The 13,434-nt window shown below is 45.4% G+C and overlaps 1 protein-coding gene across 1 annotated transcript in view; it reads left to right on the top strand.

The window, feature by feature from the left end:
* Positions 1-11,094, top strand: part of Ccdc3 (coiled-coil domain containing 3) — a 107,503-nt gene extending 96,409 nt beyond the window's left edge. Inside the window, exon 3 of the mRNA XM_015495209.2 lies at positions 9,067-11,094. Within this exon, the coding sequence (XP_015350695.1) occupies positions 9,067-9,342 (276 nt within the window). The 3' untranslated portion in view covers positions 9,343-11,094. The remainder of the gene's footprint in view (positions 1-9,066) is intronic.
* Positions 11,095-13,434: the final 2,340 nt, after the last annotated feature.

The raw sequence follows: 13,434 nt of genomic DNA, 5'->3' as shown, positions 1-13,434 counted from the left end.
CATAGAAATGTTGTCCGTGTTAAAATTTTCAAGTTTGCAGGGAGTTGTGCCAGATACTAAGCCAGGAAAGACAACCCTTGAATTGGCAGAAACTCATGTCACTGTGCTTCAGTATCTGTTTGTCAGCTGTTGTTTACAGATTTTCCAATAATATTTTTACTGAATAAAGTATTAACTGAAAATGGATTCTGGGACCTAAATTATTGACTGAGCTTGGCAGTATGTAATAACCACAGTCAGTGCTTGGGACTTTAAAGCTAACCAAATGCATTTAGGTCTTCCTCAGCCATATTAGCAGTACCTTTACTTTAAGAAAGAAGGAAAACATGGCCAGCAACCCAGAGAGCCACGTGTAAAGCAAGGTCTTGCTGAATCACACCCCAGCTCTTGGCAAACTAAGGAGCACAAGTCTAAGGTGCCCAGGCTCCAGGGCCAGTCAGTAGCAGAAAAACCATGTCCAAGTTTGATAAACTCCCAAATAAACAGTCTGTCAGCTGAGTCAGGCCCTGGATGTGGCTGTGTGGACAAGTCATCAGTCTCTAAGAAGTAAACATGAGTGGCTCACAGCTCAGTCAATTTCCATCCCATTCCCCAGCAGGTGGCGGGAGCCCTTGGAGTTTGCAGCCAGTAGTGACAAAAATGCCCGGCAAACAGCAGCCATGGCCAAGGGACACCGTGGACCTGGCCTGCCTTTTTCACCAAAAGAACTGGTGCTGAACCCTAATCACCCAGTATCCAAGTCAGCAAAAAGTCTCTGTTCAAAGGTGGGTCAGGCTGACCACACCAGTGGGATGGGAGCAGGGGTGGAGCTGATCCCCTTTCCTTGCACAGGGTACCCTGGATGCTTGGTCCATGGTCCAGCCTGGCACTCTCAGTAGCCTTGTTGCTATGCCATGCCTTCAGAAGGGGCTGCCTTGGGCTCTTCCTGGACTGAGTTCAGGGACCCAGGGACAAAGGTCAGGCACTGATTTGGCTGATGACCCTCCCTGTGGGCAACAGCAATAACCCAACATGTGGAGTGAAAGAGCTGGCTGGTGGCTTGGCGCACTTCACTCAGCCAGGGTCTGCACACCAAGGGCCTGAGCAGAAACAATTGTGACCCCCCTGATCCAACAGGAGCAGGATCAACTGCTGGGTGTAGGGAAGAGGCTCTACCATCAATCCCTTTGCCCTTTCCCCCTGCAGCCCAAGATGCCATGGAAGAGCTGGCTAGCTTCATATCCGAGAAGCTGTGGTTTCAGCATTCTTCCCCTTTGTAGGTCTAGAGAAGCACTGGGGGTCGGAATCTACACCCGCCATAACCTAGCGTTTCCCAATCTTCTTTACATCATAGAAGACATTTGCACAACTCCCTGGGAAAAGGCAGAAGGCTGTGCAGAGCTGAGAGGGCTGGCTGCTCACTCTTGCAGTCCATTCTTGCTGTGTGTTGGGGAGCTTTCCCATGGTCTAATGAGATTCGTGGTAAAACAGAGAAGTCTGCTTAACCAGTACCCAAAACTGTCAGTGCATATGATAGCCAAGGGAGGGACATAGCCCGCAGTATTCTTCAACTCTAGCTGACAAAAAACAAAAACAACTTTGGTCCCCAGGAAAGTACCCCATGAGTGTTCTATAGACCTCATTGTAGTGGATTTGTCTGAAGACATAGCTTTGTTCTGTCCCTGAGCTTAAGGGGCTCAAGGTCTGAGAGACAGGCTAATCAGAAAATGACAATGAAGTTTATGCACTTGACAATGGAATCAAGGCAAGATTACAGAGCTCTGCTTATAGGAATCAGGAAGGCCACCCAAAGAAGAGGACTCCCCGAGACCAGACTTGGAGAACACACAGAATGTCATGCATTGTATAATGAGGTGAGGGGTGTGTCAGCAGAGATTTTCTAAGTACAAGGAACCAGACATGCAAAGGTCTAGAGACTTGAGAGAACCCAGTGTGGTCAGGGAAGAGAAATTCAGTAAGTAACCTCAGGCTTGGGATTCATGGCAAAAAAAAATAATAAAAATTTAAAAAATCCATGCATTCTTATACTGGGTGCTATGTGAAATGATTTATGTATATGACATGATTTAATCTTTAAAGCTTTTCTAGAAAGAGGCATTATTATGCCCATTTTATATGAGGACAGCAAGCTAAGGTAGGTTCATAGACTCAAGCAAGACCCCCTATCAGGGGATGGGGAACAGTGGGCTCCATTCTCCACAGAACAGGCATTTAGTATGTGCTAGGATTCAGGACCAGTTTTGCCCAACTCAAACCCATTCCTACTGGTGAGGCTCAGCTGTTTCTTCCCTGGGTAGCAGGGTGGGAGACATGGGAGAGACAGCTGGGGCCAGCCTCAGCCAAGTGGAAAAACCTCTCGCTCCAGCTCTGGCCCCAAACCTCCTGTTCGACCCTCGCTGCACTTGCCTCACCTCTGGCTGATGAGCCTGTCTGGGGCACATGCTTTCTCTTCTGTTGGGCTCCTGGCACACGGGAGATTGCTCTTTTGACTTTGGGTGGAGCAAAGAACCGCTGCCAAGTCAAATAGTCATTGGAATCCCAGGTTGTTCCTCCAGACAGTCCTCAGAAGAACTGCCCTGCTGTCACTTCCGAGATTGGGTGTGTCAGCAGCTCTGGGTGTCATCCAGCCTGGTCCTGTTGAATCCCTTAGGAAACCACTCTGTGTGGGTGTGACTCCCCCAGCCACCTCCTCACACTGCTCTGATGCTCAAGGGTTTTTTTAAAGGATGCTGAAGCAAGTTGCATTCCCAGCCTGTTTACCAAAGGGCCAAAGAGGGCAGTGGAGGACCTGGGTTGAGGCCCCGCAAAGCCCCTGAATCACAGTGAAGGAATCTTGGCCTCTGCTATCTACAGCCTCTAGACGTTCTACCACTGTAAGTTCTAGAAAGCTTACCTTTCCATTGTTGTTGGGGGAAGCATTTTAGAAACAGTTGACTAGTCACGTGGGAAAGAGCTGTTTCATTAATTTCCATTTGGATGTTTGAAATAGAAGAGGCTATTGAGATGGAGTCCAAAGGATCCTTGACAAGGATTGGCAAAACCCTGAGCTCTAGCCTGGCCTCCCAAGGAGCTAATATCACATCAGTGGGTCAACACAATGTAGAAAGATGGAGGTGTGGATGGGGGATTCTTGGGAGGCTCTGGTACCAGGAGTTTTTCTGTCCCTTTGCTTTCCCTTCATTCTTTGGCTGTAGACCATCTTCCCTCCAAACCCATCCAGCTGTCAGCTGCTGCATTACCTCCCCCTGAGTCAGGGTTCAGCTATTTTCTCCCTCCCTACAAAGGGCCAAATGGTAAGTGTCTTAGGCTATGAACCAACAGTTTCTATCCCATGTACCCACCCTTGTGCACTAAAATTGCTACTGATGATATGGAAACATCCAAGTGTTGTTGTGTTCTAATAAAACTTTATTCATAAAAAGAGGTGATGGGCCAGATTTGGCCACAGGCTATAGTTTGCTGATCACCACTCTAGAATTTCTTTTTTTCCTTTTTGAATCCCAAGAGCAGGAATGAAGTGTTAAAAAGGCAAGCTATCTGTCTTTGTTGTTGCTTTTGGACTGCCCTTCCCTTATTTTTTACATTTCAGAAAGCACACTTTGTCTTGTCTTTGTAGGTGGTTATTTAAATTAAAAGCAGCTGTGAAGACAAGAACCTTCTCCGAATTTTCCTGCTGCCATGAAGCAATTTCTAAATATACTTTTTGTAAACCTAGATGCAAAGTTTACAGGTATATTGCAGAATAATTCAGGAAAACCTTCTGCACCATATAGTTCCCAGGAAAAGAAAAATGCTTCTTGCTGTAATGAATATATAGGAGTCATAATAGTTTAGAAATGACTGGGGTGATTCTAGATAATGTGAAGACATATCCTTAACCTTTCAAGATCTTGATTGTGAGGCTTTCTTACAGCATCTGAACTTCCTGGGGAAACCACAAATCAAATAGAAAACTTTCAGGAGAAGCGCCAAGTGAGGAAGTCATGATAATCTGTCCTGTCTTTGAAGACAGGTGACCAAAAAGCCACATTAAGATTACTCAGCCCCAAGGATGCTTCCCATAGCCTGTCCCTCAGCCTGTGGGCATGAGGATAGAGGAGAAATGACAACTAATGATTCATGAACCTGCAGGTCATAGTGGTAAAGAGGAACTACTGTATGCTCCCTCCTTTGAGTGCTTCAGTGTAAGAAGTGTGCAAATCAGTGTTTGGAAAATAGTCATGACAAAGCATCAAGGGGAAAAAACTTGGAACATTTAGTAGTGGCATCATTCCAATTTTGTTTAAAATCCTTAGCTATGCCCATAGAAGCAAACTAGGAAACATTCAAATGTCAACAGAGGCTATCTTTCTGCAATAGAACTACAGATGGTTTTAATTTTTCTTTTTTTTTTATCTTTAAAAAAGTTTTTCTATTTATCAGCATGTTGCTTTTATAGCTTTAAAATGTGTTATTTTTAAAAGATGAGGAATAGATATTCCAGCCTAACTTTTGTCTTGTTGAAAGTAAAAGAGGCGGCTCCCTTGTGGCAGTCTTTCCATCTGCCCCGCAGCAGGTGTCCTGTCACCACGTGGAAACTTCCAGAGACACACTGTGCCTGAGGAGAACCAGGAGAACGTTGGAGGTGCTTCAGCATCTGGCATCTGGCAGCCAAATGATTTCTCCACTTCAGCCATCGGAAGTGGTGGGATGGGGTGGAGGAAGGGCCTGTGTGGCAGGAATCTGTGGCTTGGGGGCTGCCCTATAGGACTGTTTTCCTTCGGCCTTCTTCAAAGAAAGTGCAGTAGAACCTGTCTCAGCCTAGTCTGGCCTTTCCTCTCCTCATTTTAATTTACCAAAAAAATACCACAAAGATAAATGAGCATATAGCATTTTTTTTTAAACACAGCAGTTTTTAAGAGATTGATTTCATTTGGAAAGCATTCCAGAGAAAGGGAAGTTTCTTAAAGAAACACACATATTTGAAAGCATAGCTTTCCTCTAGAAGTTCTTGCATTTTTAATCAGAAAGATGGAATTCTCTTTTGGGGTGATGGCCAGGATTCAGGAGGCCTCCTTTACATACCTTTGGCTGTGGCTCCATTATTTTAGGCATTGCCTAAATTCCTATTGGCCTACTTCCTGGAGACAGAGTCCTCTTTGCTACTGAGATAGAGACCTTCAGCTTCATAAGGAAGCCTGGGTCATGGTTGGCACCATTGGTAATATTGGACAATTATGAGTTATTCTGATGGCTTTTTGCTCCTACTCATGCTAAAGAGAGGTTGCATGGATCACAGGATGACATTCACTAAGGAACTCAGTCATCCCATCCATTCTTCCCACACTTAGCTCACAATTACTGATTTCCATTCTCAATGATACCCCCCACCTGTGTGCGCACATCCACACATGTCAAGGCATTCCTCTCTTCCCTCTTGAGTTGTTCAGGTGATCATAGTGATCATCAGGTTGCTCTTGGCTGGTTAGTGCTGCTGGAGGCGAGGTTTCTCCTGCTGTACTACTTTCTCTAGAGTAGGGAATGGCTGGCCCTGGGGCCCAGGGGATGCCTACAAAGAGTATCAGTATCTTAGCAAGAGCTCTGTTCACAAGTACTCTCTCCAGCCTCACCATTCCACTGTTTGTGTTTAAGATGTAGCTTTTAAAGAATGTCATAAAACATGCCTTCAATTTCTCTTGGATGTTATATTCCAGAAACACTATTGGATTCTATCCAAGGAGTCAAGTAAAAACCTCTTGTTTTAGTAGATTTTGCTTATCCTCCTTTACCCTGTTCTTGATTTAAGAATCTGCCATGGGGCTGGGGCTATTGCTCAGCAGTAGAGCACTTGCCCAGCACAGCGAGGCCCTGGGTTCGATCCTCAGCACCACATAAAAATAAATAAGTAAAATAAAGGTATTGTGTCCAACTACAAATAAAAAAAATTTAAAAAGAATCTGCCATAACTTATAGAAAGACCAATACAATGAGAGTGGATACAAAGTGCTTATCCTAGTCACTTGGGGATATTGAATCCTAAGGTATAGAGATACCTCTGCATACACAATAGAAATAATGATTTGTCCCAAGAGTTTCCTGTACCCTGCTTCTCTTTTAAAGGGGTCTCATTTTGGCCAGAGGAGGGCAGTGTTGCACATGTGGTCTCCCCTATAATGGTAACAGGAGCCCAAAGCTCTTGATTAAATGGCAGGTATTTTAAGAAAATGTCACTTGGCTCAGATTTTTATCATACACCTCTAACAGCCAGGGAAACAAAACTACAAAGACCAACATGAACTGGGTTGTAAGGAGTTTGTGATCCATCAAGGGTGTGGAGACCTCTGCCCCCAGCATAAATAAATGTAGGGTGCTACATAGACCCCACAGGGGGATGTGCTACATACAGTGGGGGACACCGTAGGAGGCATGGCAAAGTGGGCCTACAGACTGCTTCTAAGATTGCCAGACAGGACTGGGGTGGGGGAACTAGCACGCCAGGCAAAAGAAAGACTGTGGCAGAGGCCCCCAAAATATGCAGAAGGGAACAACCAGGAGCCTTTTTGCTTTTGTGAATACAGTGTGTGAAACAGAAAGAGGAACAATAAGACTAGAGCTGTAGGCCATGTGCAATCACAAAAGTTAGGACTTTTAAGAGACTTTATTCTGTAATAGTGACCGACAGAGGATGGTTTGGAATACTTTTCAGATCAAACTCATTCAGTCCTCCAAAACCATGATTATCCCATGGTACACACAAGGACACAAGGGTTGCCAGTGAAGTTCCCTGAGGAGACTGAGGGTGCAGGAGGAGATTGAGTGTGCAGGAAGCTTTCAGAGAATGTCCCCGGGATTAAAGGACACACCTGGGGAGGGATGGCAGGAGAGGAAGCAGGACTGGGCAGAAGGAGAGGCCATCCTGCAATGTCAACTTCAGTAAGGGCCAGCTTACCCCATGGGACGCTCTGAGGCTGAGACAGCCCTTCAGATGTTCCAAGTTTGAATGAGCAGCTCTGGTTTTCCTGCCTTGGGTTAGCTGGTCATTGGATACAGGAAGGGGGTGTGATCTTGGGCGAATCTCTTGAGTCAGGGGCAGGTTCTGGAAAGAGACTCAGCTGAGGGATGAGTATAAGAAACTGGGGGAACAAATCTTTCTGTCCCAAAGGCCATGTGGCTGATGCAGCACAGAGTGTACTACCCTGGGCTTAAGAAGTTTGTCCTGTTCTTTGCAGCGACACATGCCTATAATCCCAGTGACTCTGCAGGCTGGGACAGGAGGATCACAAGTTTGAGGCCAGCCTTAGCACTTAGGGAGCTGTTTCAAAATTTTAAAAAAGGGGGTGGGAATGTAGCTGATTCAATTCGCAGCCCCCTGGCCCCCTCCCAAAAAGCTGTCTGCCCGAGGCCACACCACTCAGAAGCAGTAGAGGCAGGCCTGAAACCACAGCAGCCTGACCCAGTCCACACTTTTCGGGGGGCGGGGGTAACCGGGGACTGAACTCAGGGGGACTTGCCCACTGAGCCACATCCCCAGCCCTATTTTGTATTTTATTTAGAGACAGGGTCTTAGTGAGTTGCTTAGTGCTTTGCTTTTGCTGAAGCTGGCTTTGAACTCACAAACCTTTGGTCTCAGCCTACCGATAGGATTACAGGTGTGCACCACCGTGCCCAGCCCAGTTTACACTTTTAACCTCATACCATATTGCAAGGTAGGTGGTGGGGCCTGAAGAATACAGTGCTCCCTCAATATCCACAGAGGATCCATTCCAGGACCCTCCACCTTGGATACCCAAATCTGCAAATGTGCAAGTCCCTTGCATAAAAAGGCAGTCTCCTGCATACTTTCACCATCTCTAGATTACTCATAATACCTAATACAATGTGAATGCCATTTAAATAGTTGTTCTACTATATTGCTCTGGGAATAATGATAAAAGTCAACACATGTGCGGCACAGGTGCAAACCATCATAGGCCCAACTCCAAGGTACACAAACAAGACACAAGGCAAACACTCAGAGTGTTGGAGAGAGAGGTACAGCTGGGTGTGCCTACACATCACCTGTGTGGGTTTAAGGTAGCACTCAGCATGCAGCAAATTCAAGTTTTGCTTTTCGAAACTTTCTGAATTTTTTTCCTGCAGCATGTTCTTGAACTGTGGTTGACTGCAGCAGAGATGAGGAACCCACAGATACAGAACCTGCATATAAGGAGGACTCCCTAATTCTGATCAAAGTCAAGGCTTAAGGCTTTGAGATTATAGCTCTTGATGATGTAGAACAGGTGGAGAAGAAGCTAGAGGTGAGAAAACCTGTGTGTGTGTAACATTAGTATATAGCATAAAATTCAAAAAGTACAAGAGTACACAGTGAAAATAAATCTCCTTCCTGTCCCTACTCCTCCCTGGATACAGTTTCTTATATATTCTCTCAAGGACAGTGCATATTTAAGCATAGATACATATGGATATCAGACTTATACTCTTGGTATCACATCATCTACACTGTTCTGCACCAGGCTTTTTATATAAACACCAAAACTTAACACACTGCCACCAAGCATGCAGAAGGAGCTGCCTTATTCTTTGAAAGAGTCAAACTTTTCCATTACATAAAGGTTTACTATAATTTGAGCTAGACCTCTCTGAGTGGGCATGTTAGATTACTTTTAAATAACACTGTAATGTTTGTACATGTGACAGTTTGCAAATGTGTCTTTTTCAGCTGCTTAAATGACAGTTATATTTTCTTTCCTGTGAACTATCCAAATTCTTTCTGAGCTTTCCTGTTTAGGGCTTTGGTCTTTTGAGTCCCAGGAGAACTTTCCTTTTTGCTCTGATACTATTTAGAATCTCTCTTTAAACCCAAATTCTTCAAGGAAGCCAAATACAGAAAGCAAAGGCAAGGTTTTGTATTTTAGGTCAGGACAGGACTCACCCCGTGGAGGGCAAGATCACCGTCAAAGCCATCACCCAGTTTGTTCTCATGATAGGGTGGGGTGATCGGGGCTGTGCTGTTTGCTAGGCTCTTAGCAGCACCCGGGAAAACTCGAGACTCACCTGCCTCTCCCTCCACGGTCTTTTTGTCCCCAGCTCATGTGCTCCTCGGTGCAGAAGGCGCTGTTTGAGGAGGAAGACCATGTCAAGAAGCTGCAGCAGAAGGTGGCCACGCTGGAGAAGCGGAACAGGCAGCTCCGCGAGCGGGTGAAGAAGGTCAAGAGGTCTTTGCGGCAGGCGAGGAAGAACGGCCGCCACCTGGAGCTGGTGAACCAGAAACTCAGCGAGAAGCTGGCGGCAGTGGCGGGCACGCTGCCGCACATCAACGCCCTGGGGCGGGAGCCCGCGCGCGCCCCCTACCTGCGGGGATAGCGGGGCGCAGAGCGCTGTGGGGGCCCTGCCTTTCTCGGTGGGAATTAGGGATGACGCGGCTTTTCTACGTGCACCTATTTCAAACCTTGTAGGAGATGTTCTGTTATGCATTCGGTAGAGTCTAACTGGATAAAGCGTCCATTCTTGCTTTCCCCTGGGGTGCTGGCCCTAACATGAGATCCCATGTGCTGGCGTGACCCCAAATACGGTGTCTGAAGTCCAGAGGCAGCAGGATCCCCGGGGGCTGTGTGCTTCCCCAGAATCTGACCTCAGCTTCTTGGGTGGGGGCAGTCTGGAAAGTGCCCGGGGTGGGGAGAAAACATTTTAAAATCTCAGTGTAAAAAGCATCAAGTGGGTTCAGTCTTTATTTCAGAAGAGAGTCAGCTTCTAGGTCCAGGACAAGCATGAGTCCCAAGGAGGGATCTAAAGCAAGTCCTGGAAGCTTCTGGTGCCCCCTTGTCCCGATCTATGGAAGTAGGATGCCTAATTGCAAATGTGCAGGGCATCCCTGCTCCGGGCAGCATTCTACTGGCAGCTGAGGCAGCTTATTAGTTAATGAGCTCATCACAGGTCAGGGAATTGAGTCCAGAGTGGGGTAGCAGGCGATTAAACAAGATGAACTATACCTGATACCCAACACCAAGCTCCGCGGGATTGACGATAATACCAACAGATTACTTGACTCCAGAGGGCAATTGCCTTTATGGGCCCACCATGTTCCATCAGCCTGCACTCCCAAATTGGAATTTGGCTTGGCCACTGAATTTCCAACCTCTTGTTTGCTCAGTAATTGCTTCTAATGTCTCTGAGTTTCAAGTGAGCTGCCCCAATACACTGTGAACTGTTCTGCAAAGACACCCCTTCACCTATTGAGATCGGGCAACCTTACCTCATTCCCAAACAGGCTCTCAAAGGGCTTTCTGCAGGCATTCCAACTTCTGCTTCTTTCTGAAAATTTACCCTCCCCGCACCCCCCCCAACAACAACAACAACAAGGGAGAGGCATGTCTATGCCCTGGTAAAAATAGTTGCACATTAGTGCACTTATTTTTATACTAGTTCCTTAAACAATCAAAGCACTTCTTTGGAAAGAAAACTTTTAAAGCAATACAAGAAGAAAAAAAGAGCATTCACTAATCACTTAAGCACATTTGATCAAACCCCAGCTGTGTTATTAAGTCAGCTGAATGATCAGCTCTTGTTTATCTTCCAGTTGTGGCCTTGCAAACCAAGTGCCCTTCCCTGCTGTTTTACCAAAAGAAGCTGTGGGCCAATATCAGGGTCTGCCATCCAGAGACCACCCTGGGCACTCTGGGGCTCCTGATGCCACCCTCTCCATTAGAAATGGCAATCACTCTTAGAGTTCCGCTTTTCTACTGTTAGGAAAAAGTCAAGTGCTTCTTGCTATAGCAGCTAGTCTAGGAATGTGTACCTTGTGTCACTTAAGTCTTGGTGTCAGGATGCTGCCCCAGGGGGAGATAGGATGGGAGCTTTTGCCCAGGGGCACTCAACTGCCAAGCTTCTGCCACCAATTTGTTGTTGTATTCTTCTTATTATGCTACAACACAGGATGCATTTTCTAGTTTATTCAACCTGGGGACATTTCATTAAAGCAGTTTTGCTCCTACTCAAGGGAATGGTAAGCCTAGAGGTGACTTACAGCCAGGGCTTAGAGAACTGTGGAGCTGGATCCCTACAGATGCCTTATGTTCTGCTTTTCCAATAAATAATGAGCAGTGATTTAAACCACAATAATGAGGCAATGAGTGTTTCTTTGGGGCCAGGGAAATTTCAGGATTTCCAGCTTTGGCCTGGAAAAGTGATTTCTGTCCTCTGGGGCAAGTGCCTGCGAATAACACCTGGGGCACTCTGGAGACTGAGTTCAAACCTGCTGTACTGTCCCCATCTGGACACAGCCTAACCCTGTCTCTCCCTGGGTTCCCATCTCTCAATCCACCTGCAGAAAAGCAGTGTATCATGCTTGCTCCTCACGGGGACAAACAGTGTCATTAATCAGTGCCTTCAGAAACATACTGCAGTCCCTTGCCAAAGGAGACTCCCCAGGTCCCTGATACCTTCTCCCCGGTCATCTCACCAGTTCTTGCCACCTGTGAATTATACTAGTAGGAATTCTTTTATGCTTTATGAAATGCCAACTGCAAGAATACTCAGAACTTGACACACTTTAGCTAGCCTGTCTTAGCACCTTCTCTGAGATGCAGGCCATTGTTTAGTTTCCTTTTTTAGGCACCTGGAGGCCAAGTGACTTCTCCAAGATCACACTGTAAGAAAGAGGCAGGTAAAATCTCAAATCTTTCAACCCAGGAGTCACACGCTGACAGTCTGTGGACCACAGCTAGCATGAGATGAGCTTTCTTGGGCCTCTACTGTGTGTGGGAACATGAGTGTCTTTGGAGGGATGAGTGTGCAGCTGCTAATAATGAGGCCTACATTTAAAAAAAGGATTTTTTTTTTAAACAAAAACATTGCCCATTTCTGATGCCTGCCTGGTAGCAGAAATTACAAGGAGCCTCACTTTTGTGGTGGCAGGCACGTCTGTCTTGCATTGGGAAGACAGAACATGTGCGTGGTGACACAAGCATATAATCCCAGGTACTCAGGAGGCTGAGGCAGGAGAATTGCAAGTTCAAGGACAGCCTAGGCAACTTATCAAGACCCTGTCTCAAAAACTAGAAATTAAAAATAAAGGTCTGGGTGTATAACTCAGTGATAGACCACTTGCCTAGTATGTGTGAGGCCGCAAATTCAATCCCCAGTACCAAAAAATAAAAAGAAAGAAAGAAAAAGAGAAAATCACAAGGACTTTGCATCAAAGTCAACTCAATAGCAATTCATATTCTATTAAGTTTTTTAAAAATCAAGTACCCACCATGCATTGGGTTCTTTCATACCAATTATCTTAATAAAATAGAGATCCCACACTGGGAAATGAAATTGACCAAATTATGTTATATATATGCATGCATGAATATGTAACAACAAATCTCACTACTATGGATAATTATAATGAATCAATTTAAAAAACAAGGATTCCAACCCTATTCACCAAGAGAAATCTGAGGCTTGGAGAAATTAAGAAAACTGCCCAAGGTTCACAGGTATACAGGTGGCTAGGCTAGGACTCCGTTCCACCTTCATTTCTCTCTGTACCTGCTCATCTATAAAGTGGGGTAATCATCACTCCTAGCCCAAAGGCTGAGAGGAGGATTGAGAGAGATGATGATGTGAAACCTGTAGCACAGTGCCTGACACTCTGAAGCCTTCAACAGATGTTATTTAGATAATTGTTATTATTAACATATACCAGAAAGACACAATGTGTGTCAGAATAAGAGTATCTGGTAGGATTCCATATAATTTTCTTGTCAATCTTTACCTGAGTCTTGGTTTCTTTTGTATTCATCAGAGTTTTTTTTTTTTCATTTTCTTTATGCCTGAGCCACCTCTTTTTCTTTCACACACAGTAGTGAGTTGCCCTTCCAAATCTTCCAAGACAATAGAGCCCATTAGAAATATGTTCCCTTGACTCCCTGTCCTGATCACACTTGTCTGTTTTGATTTCTTCTCCTCTCCTCCCCACCATGTCAAAGAAATCATGTCCCACTGACCACATACATCCAGGTCAAAAGAAGGACCTGTATGGGCTGGGGATGTGGCTCAAGCGGTAGCACGCTTGCCTGGCATGCATGCGGCCCGGGTTCGATCCTCAGCACCACATACAAACAAAGATGTCGTGTCTGCCGATAACTAAAAAATAAATATTAAAAAATTCTCTCTCCCTCCCCCCAACCTCCCTCTCTCTTAAAAAAAAAAAAAAAAAAAAAAAAAAAAGAAATGCAGCCTATTAAAAAAAAAAAAAGAAGGACCTGTATTAGTCATGAGTTTGTATTGTTCTCCTCAAAACTTGGGGCTTTGGTTTGAATGTGTCCCGTAAAATTTAATGGGTTGGAAATATTTCTCAAATTCCAATGTTGATGGTATTTGGAGTTGGAGCCTTTGGGAGGTAATAAGGGTTTGGACGGTCATGATAGTGGGGACCCTGTGATGGCATTAGTGGCTTTATAAGAAGCA

The sequence above is a fragment of the Marmota marmota genome, unplaced genomic scaffold (assembly GCF_001458135.2).
Source record: "Marmota marmota marmota unplaced genomic scaffold, marMar, whole genome shotgun sequence".
In the NCBI taxonomy this organism is placed as follows: Eukaryota; Metazoa; Chordata; class Mammalia; order Rodentia; family Sciuridae; genus Marmota; species Marmota marmota.
The sequence above is the reverse complement of the archived record's forward strand: the minus strand, read 5'-3'. Positions and strand labels throughout refer to the sequence as shown.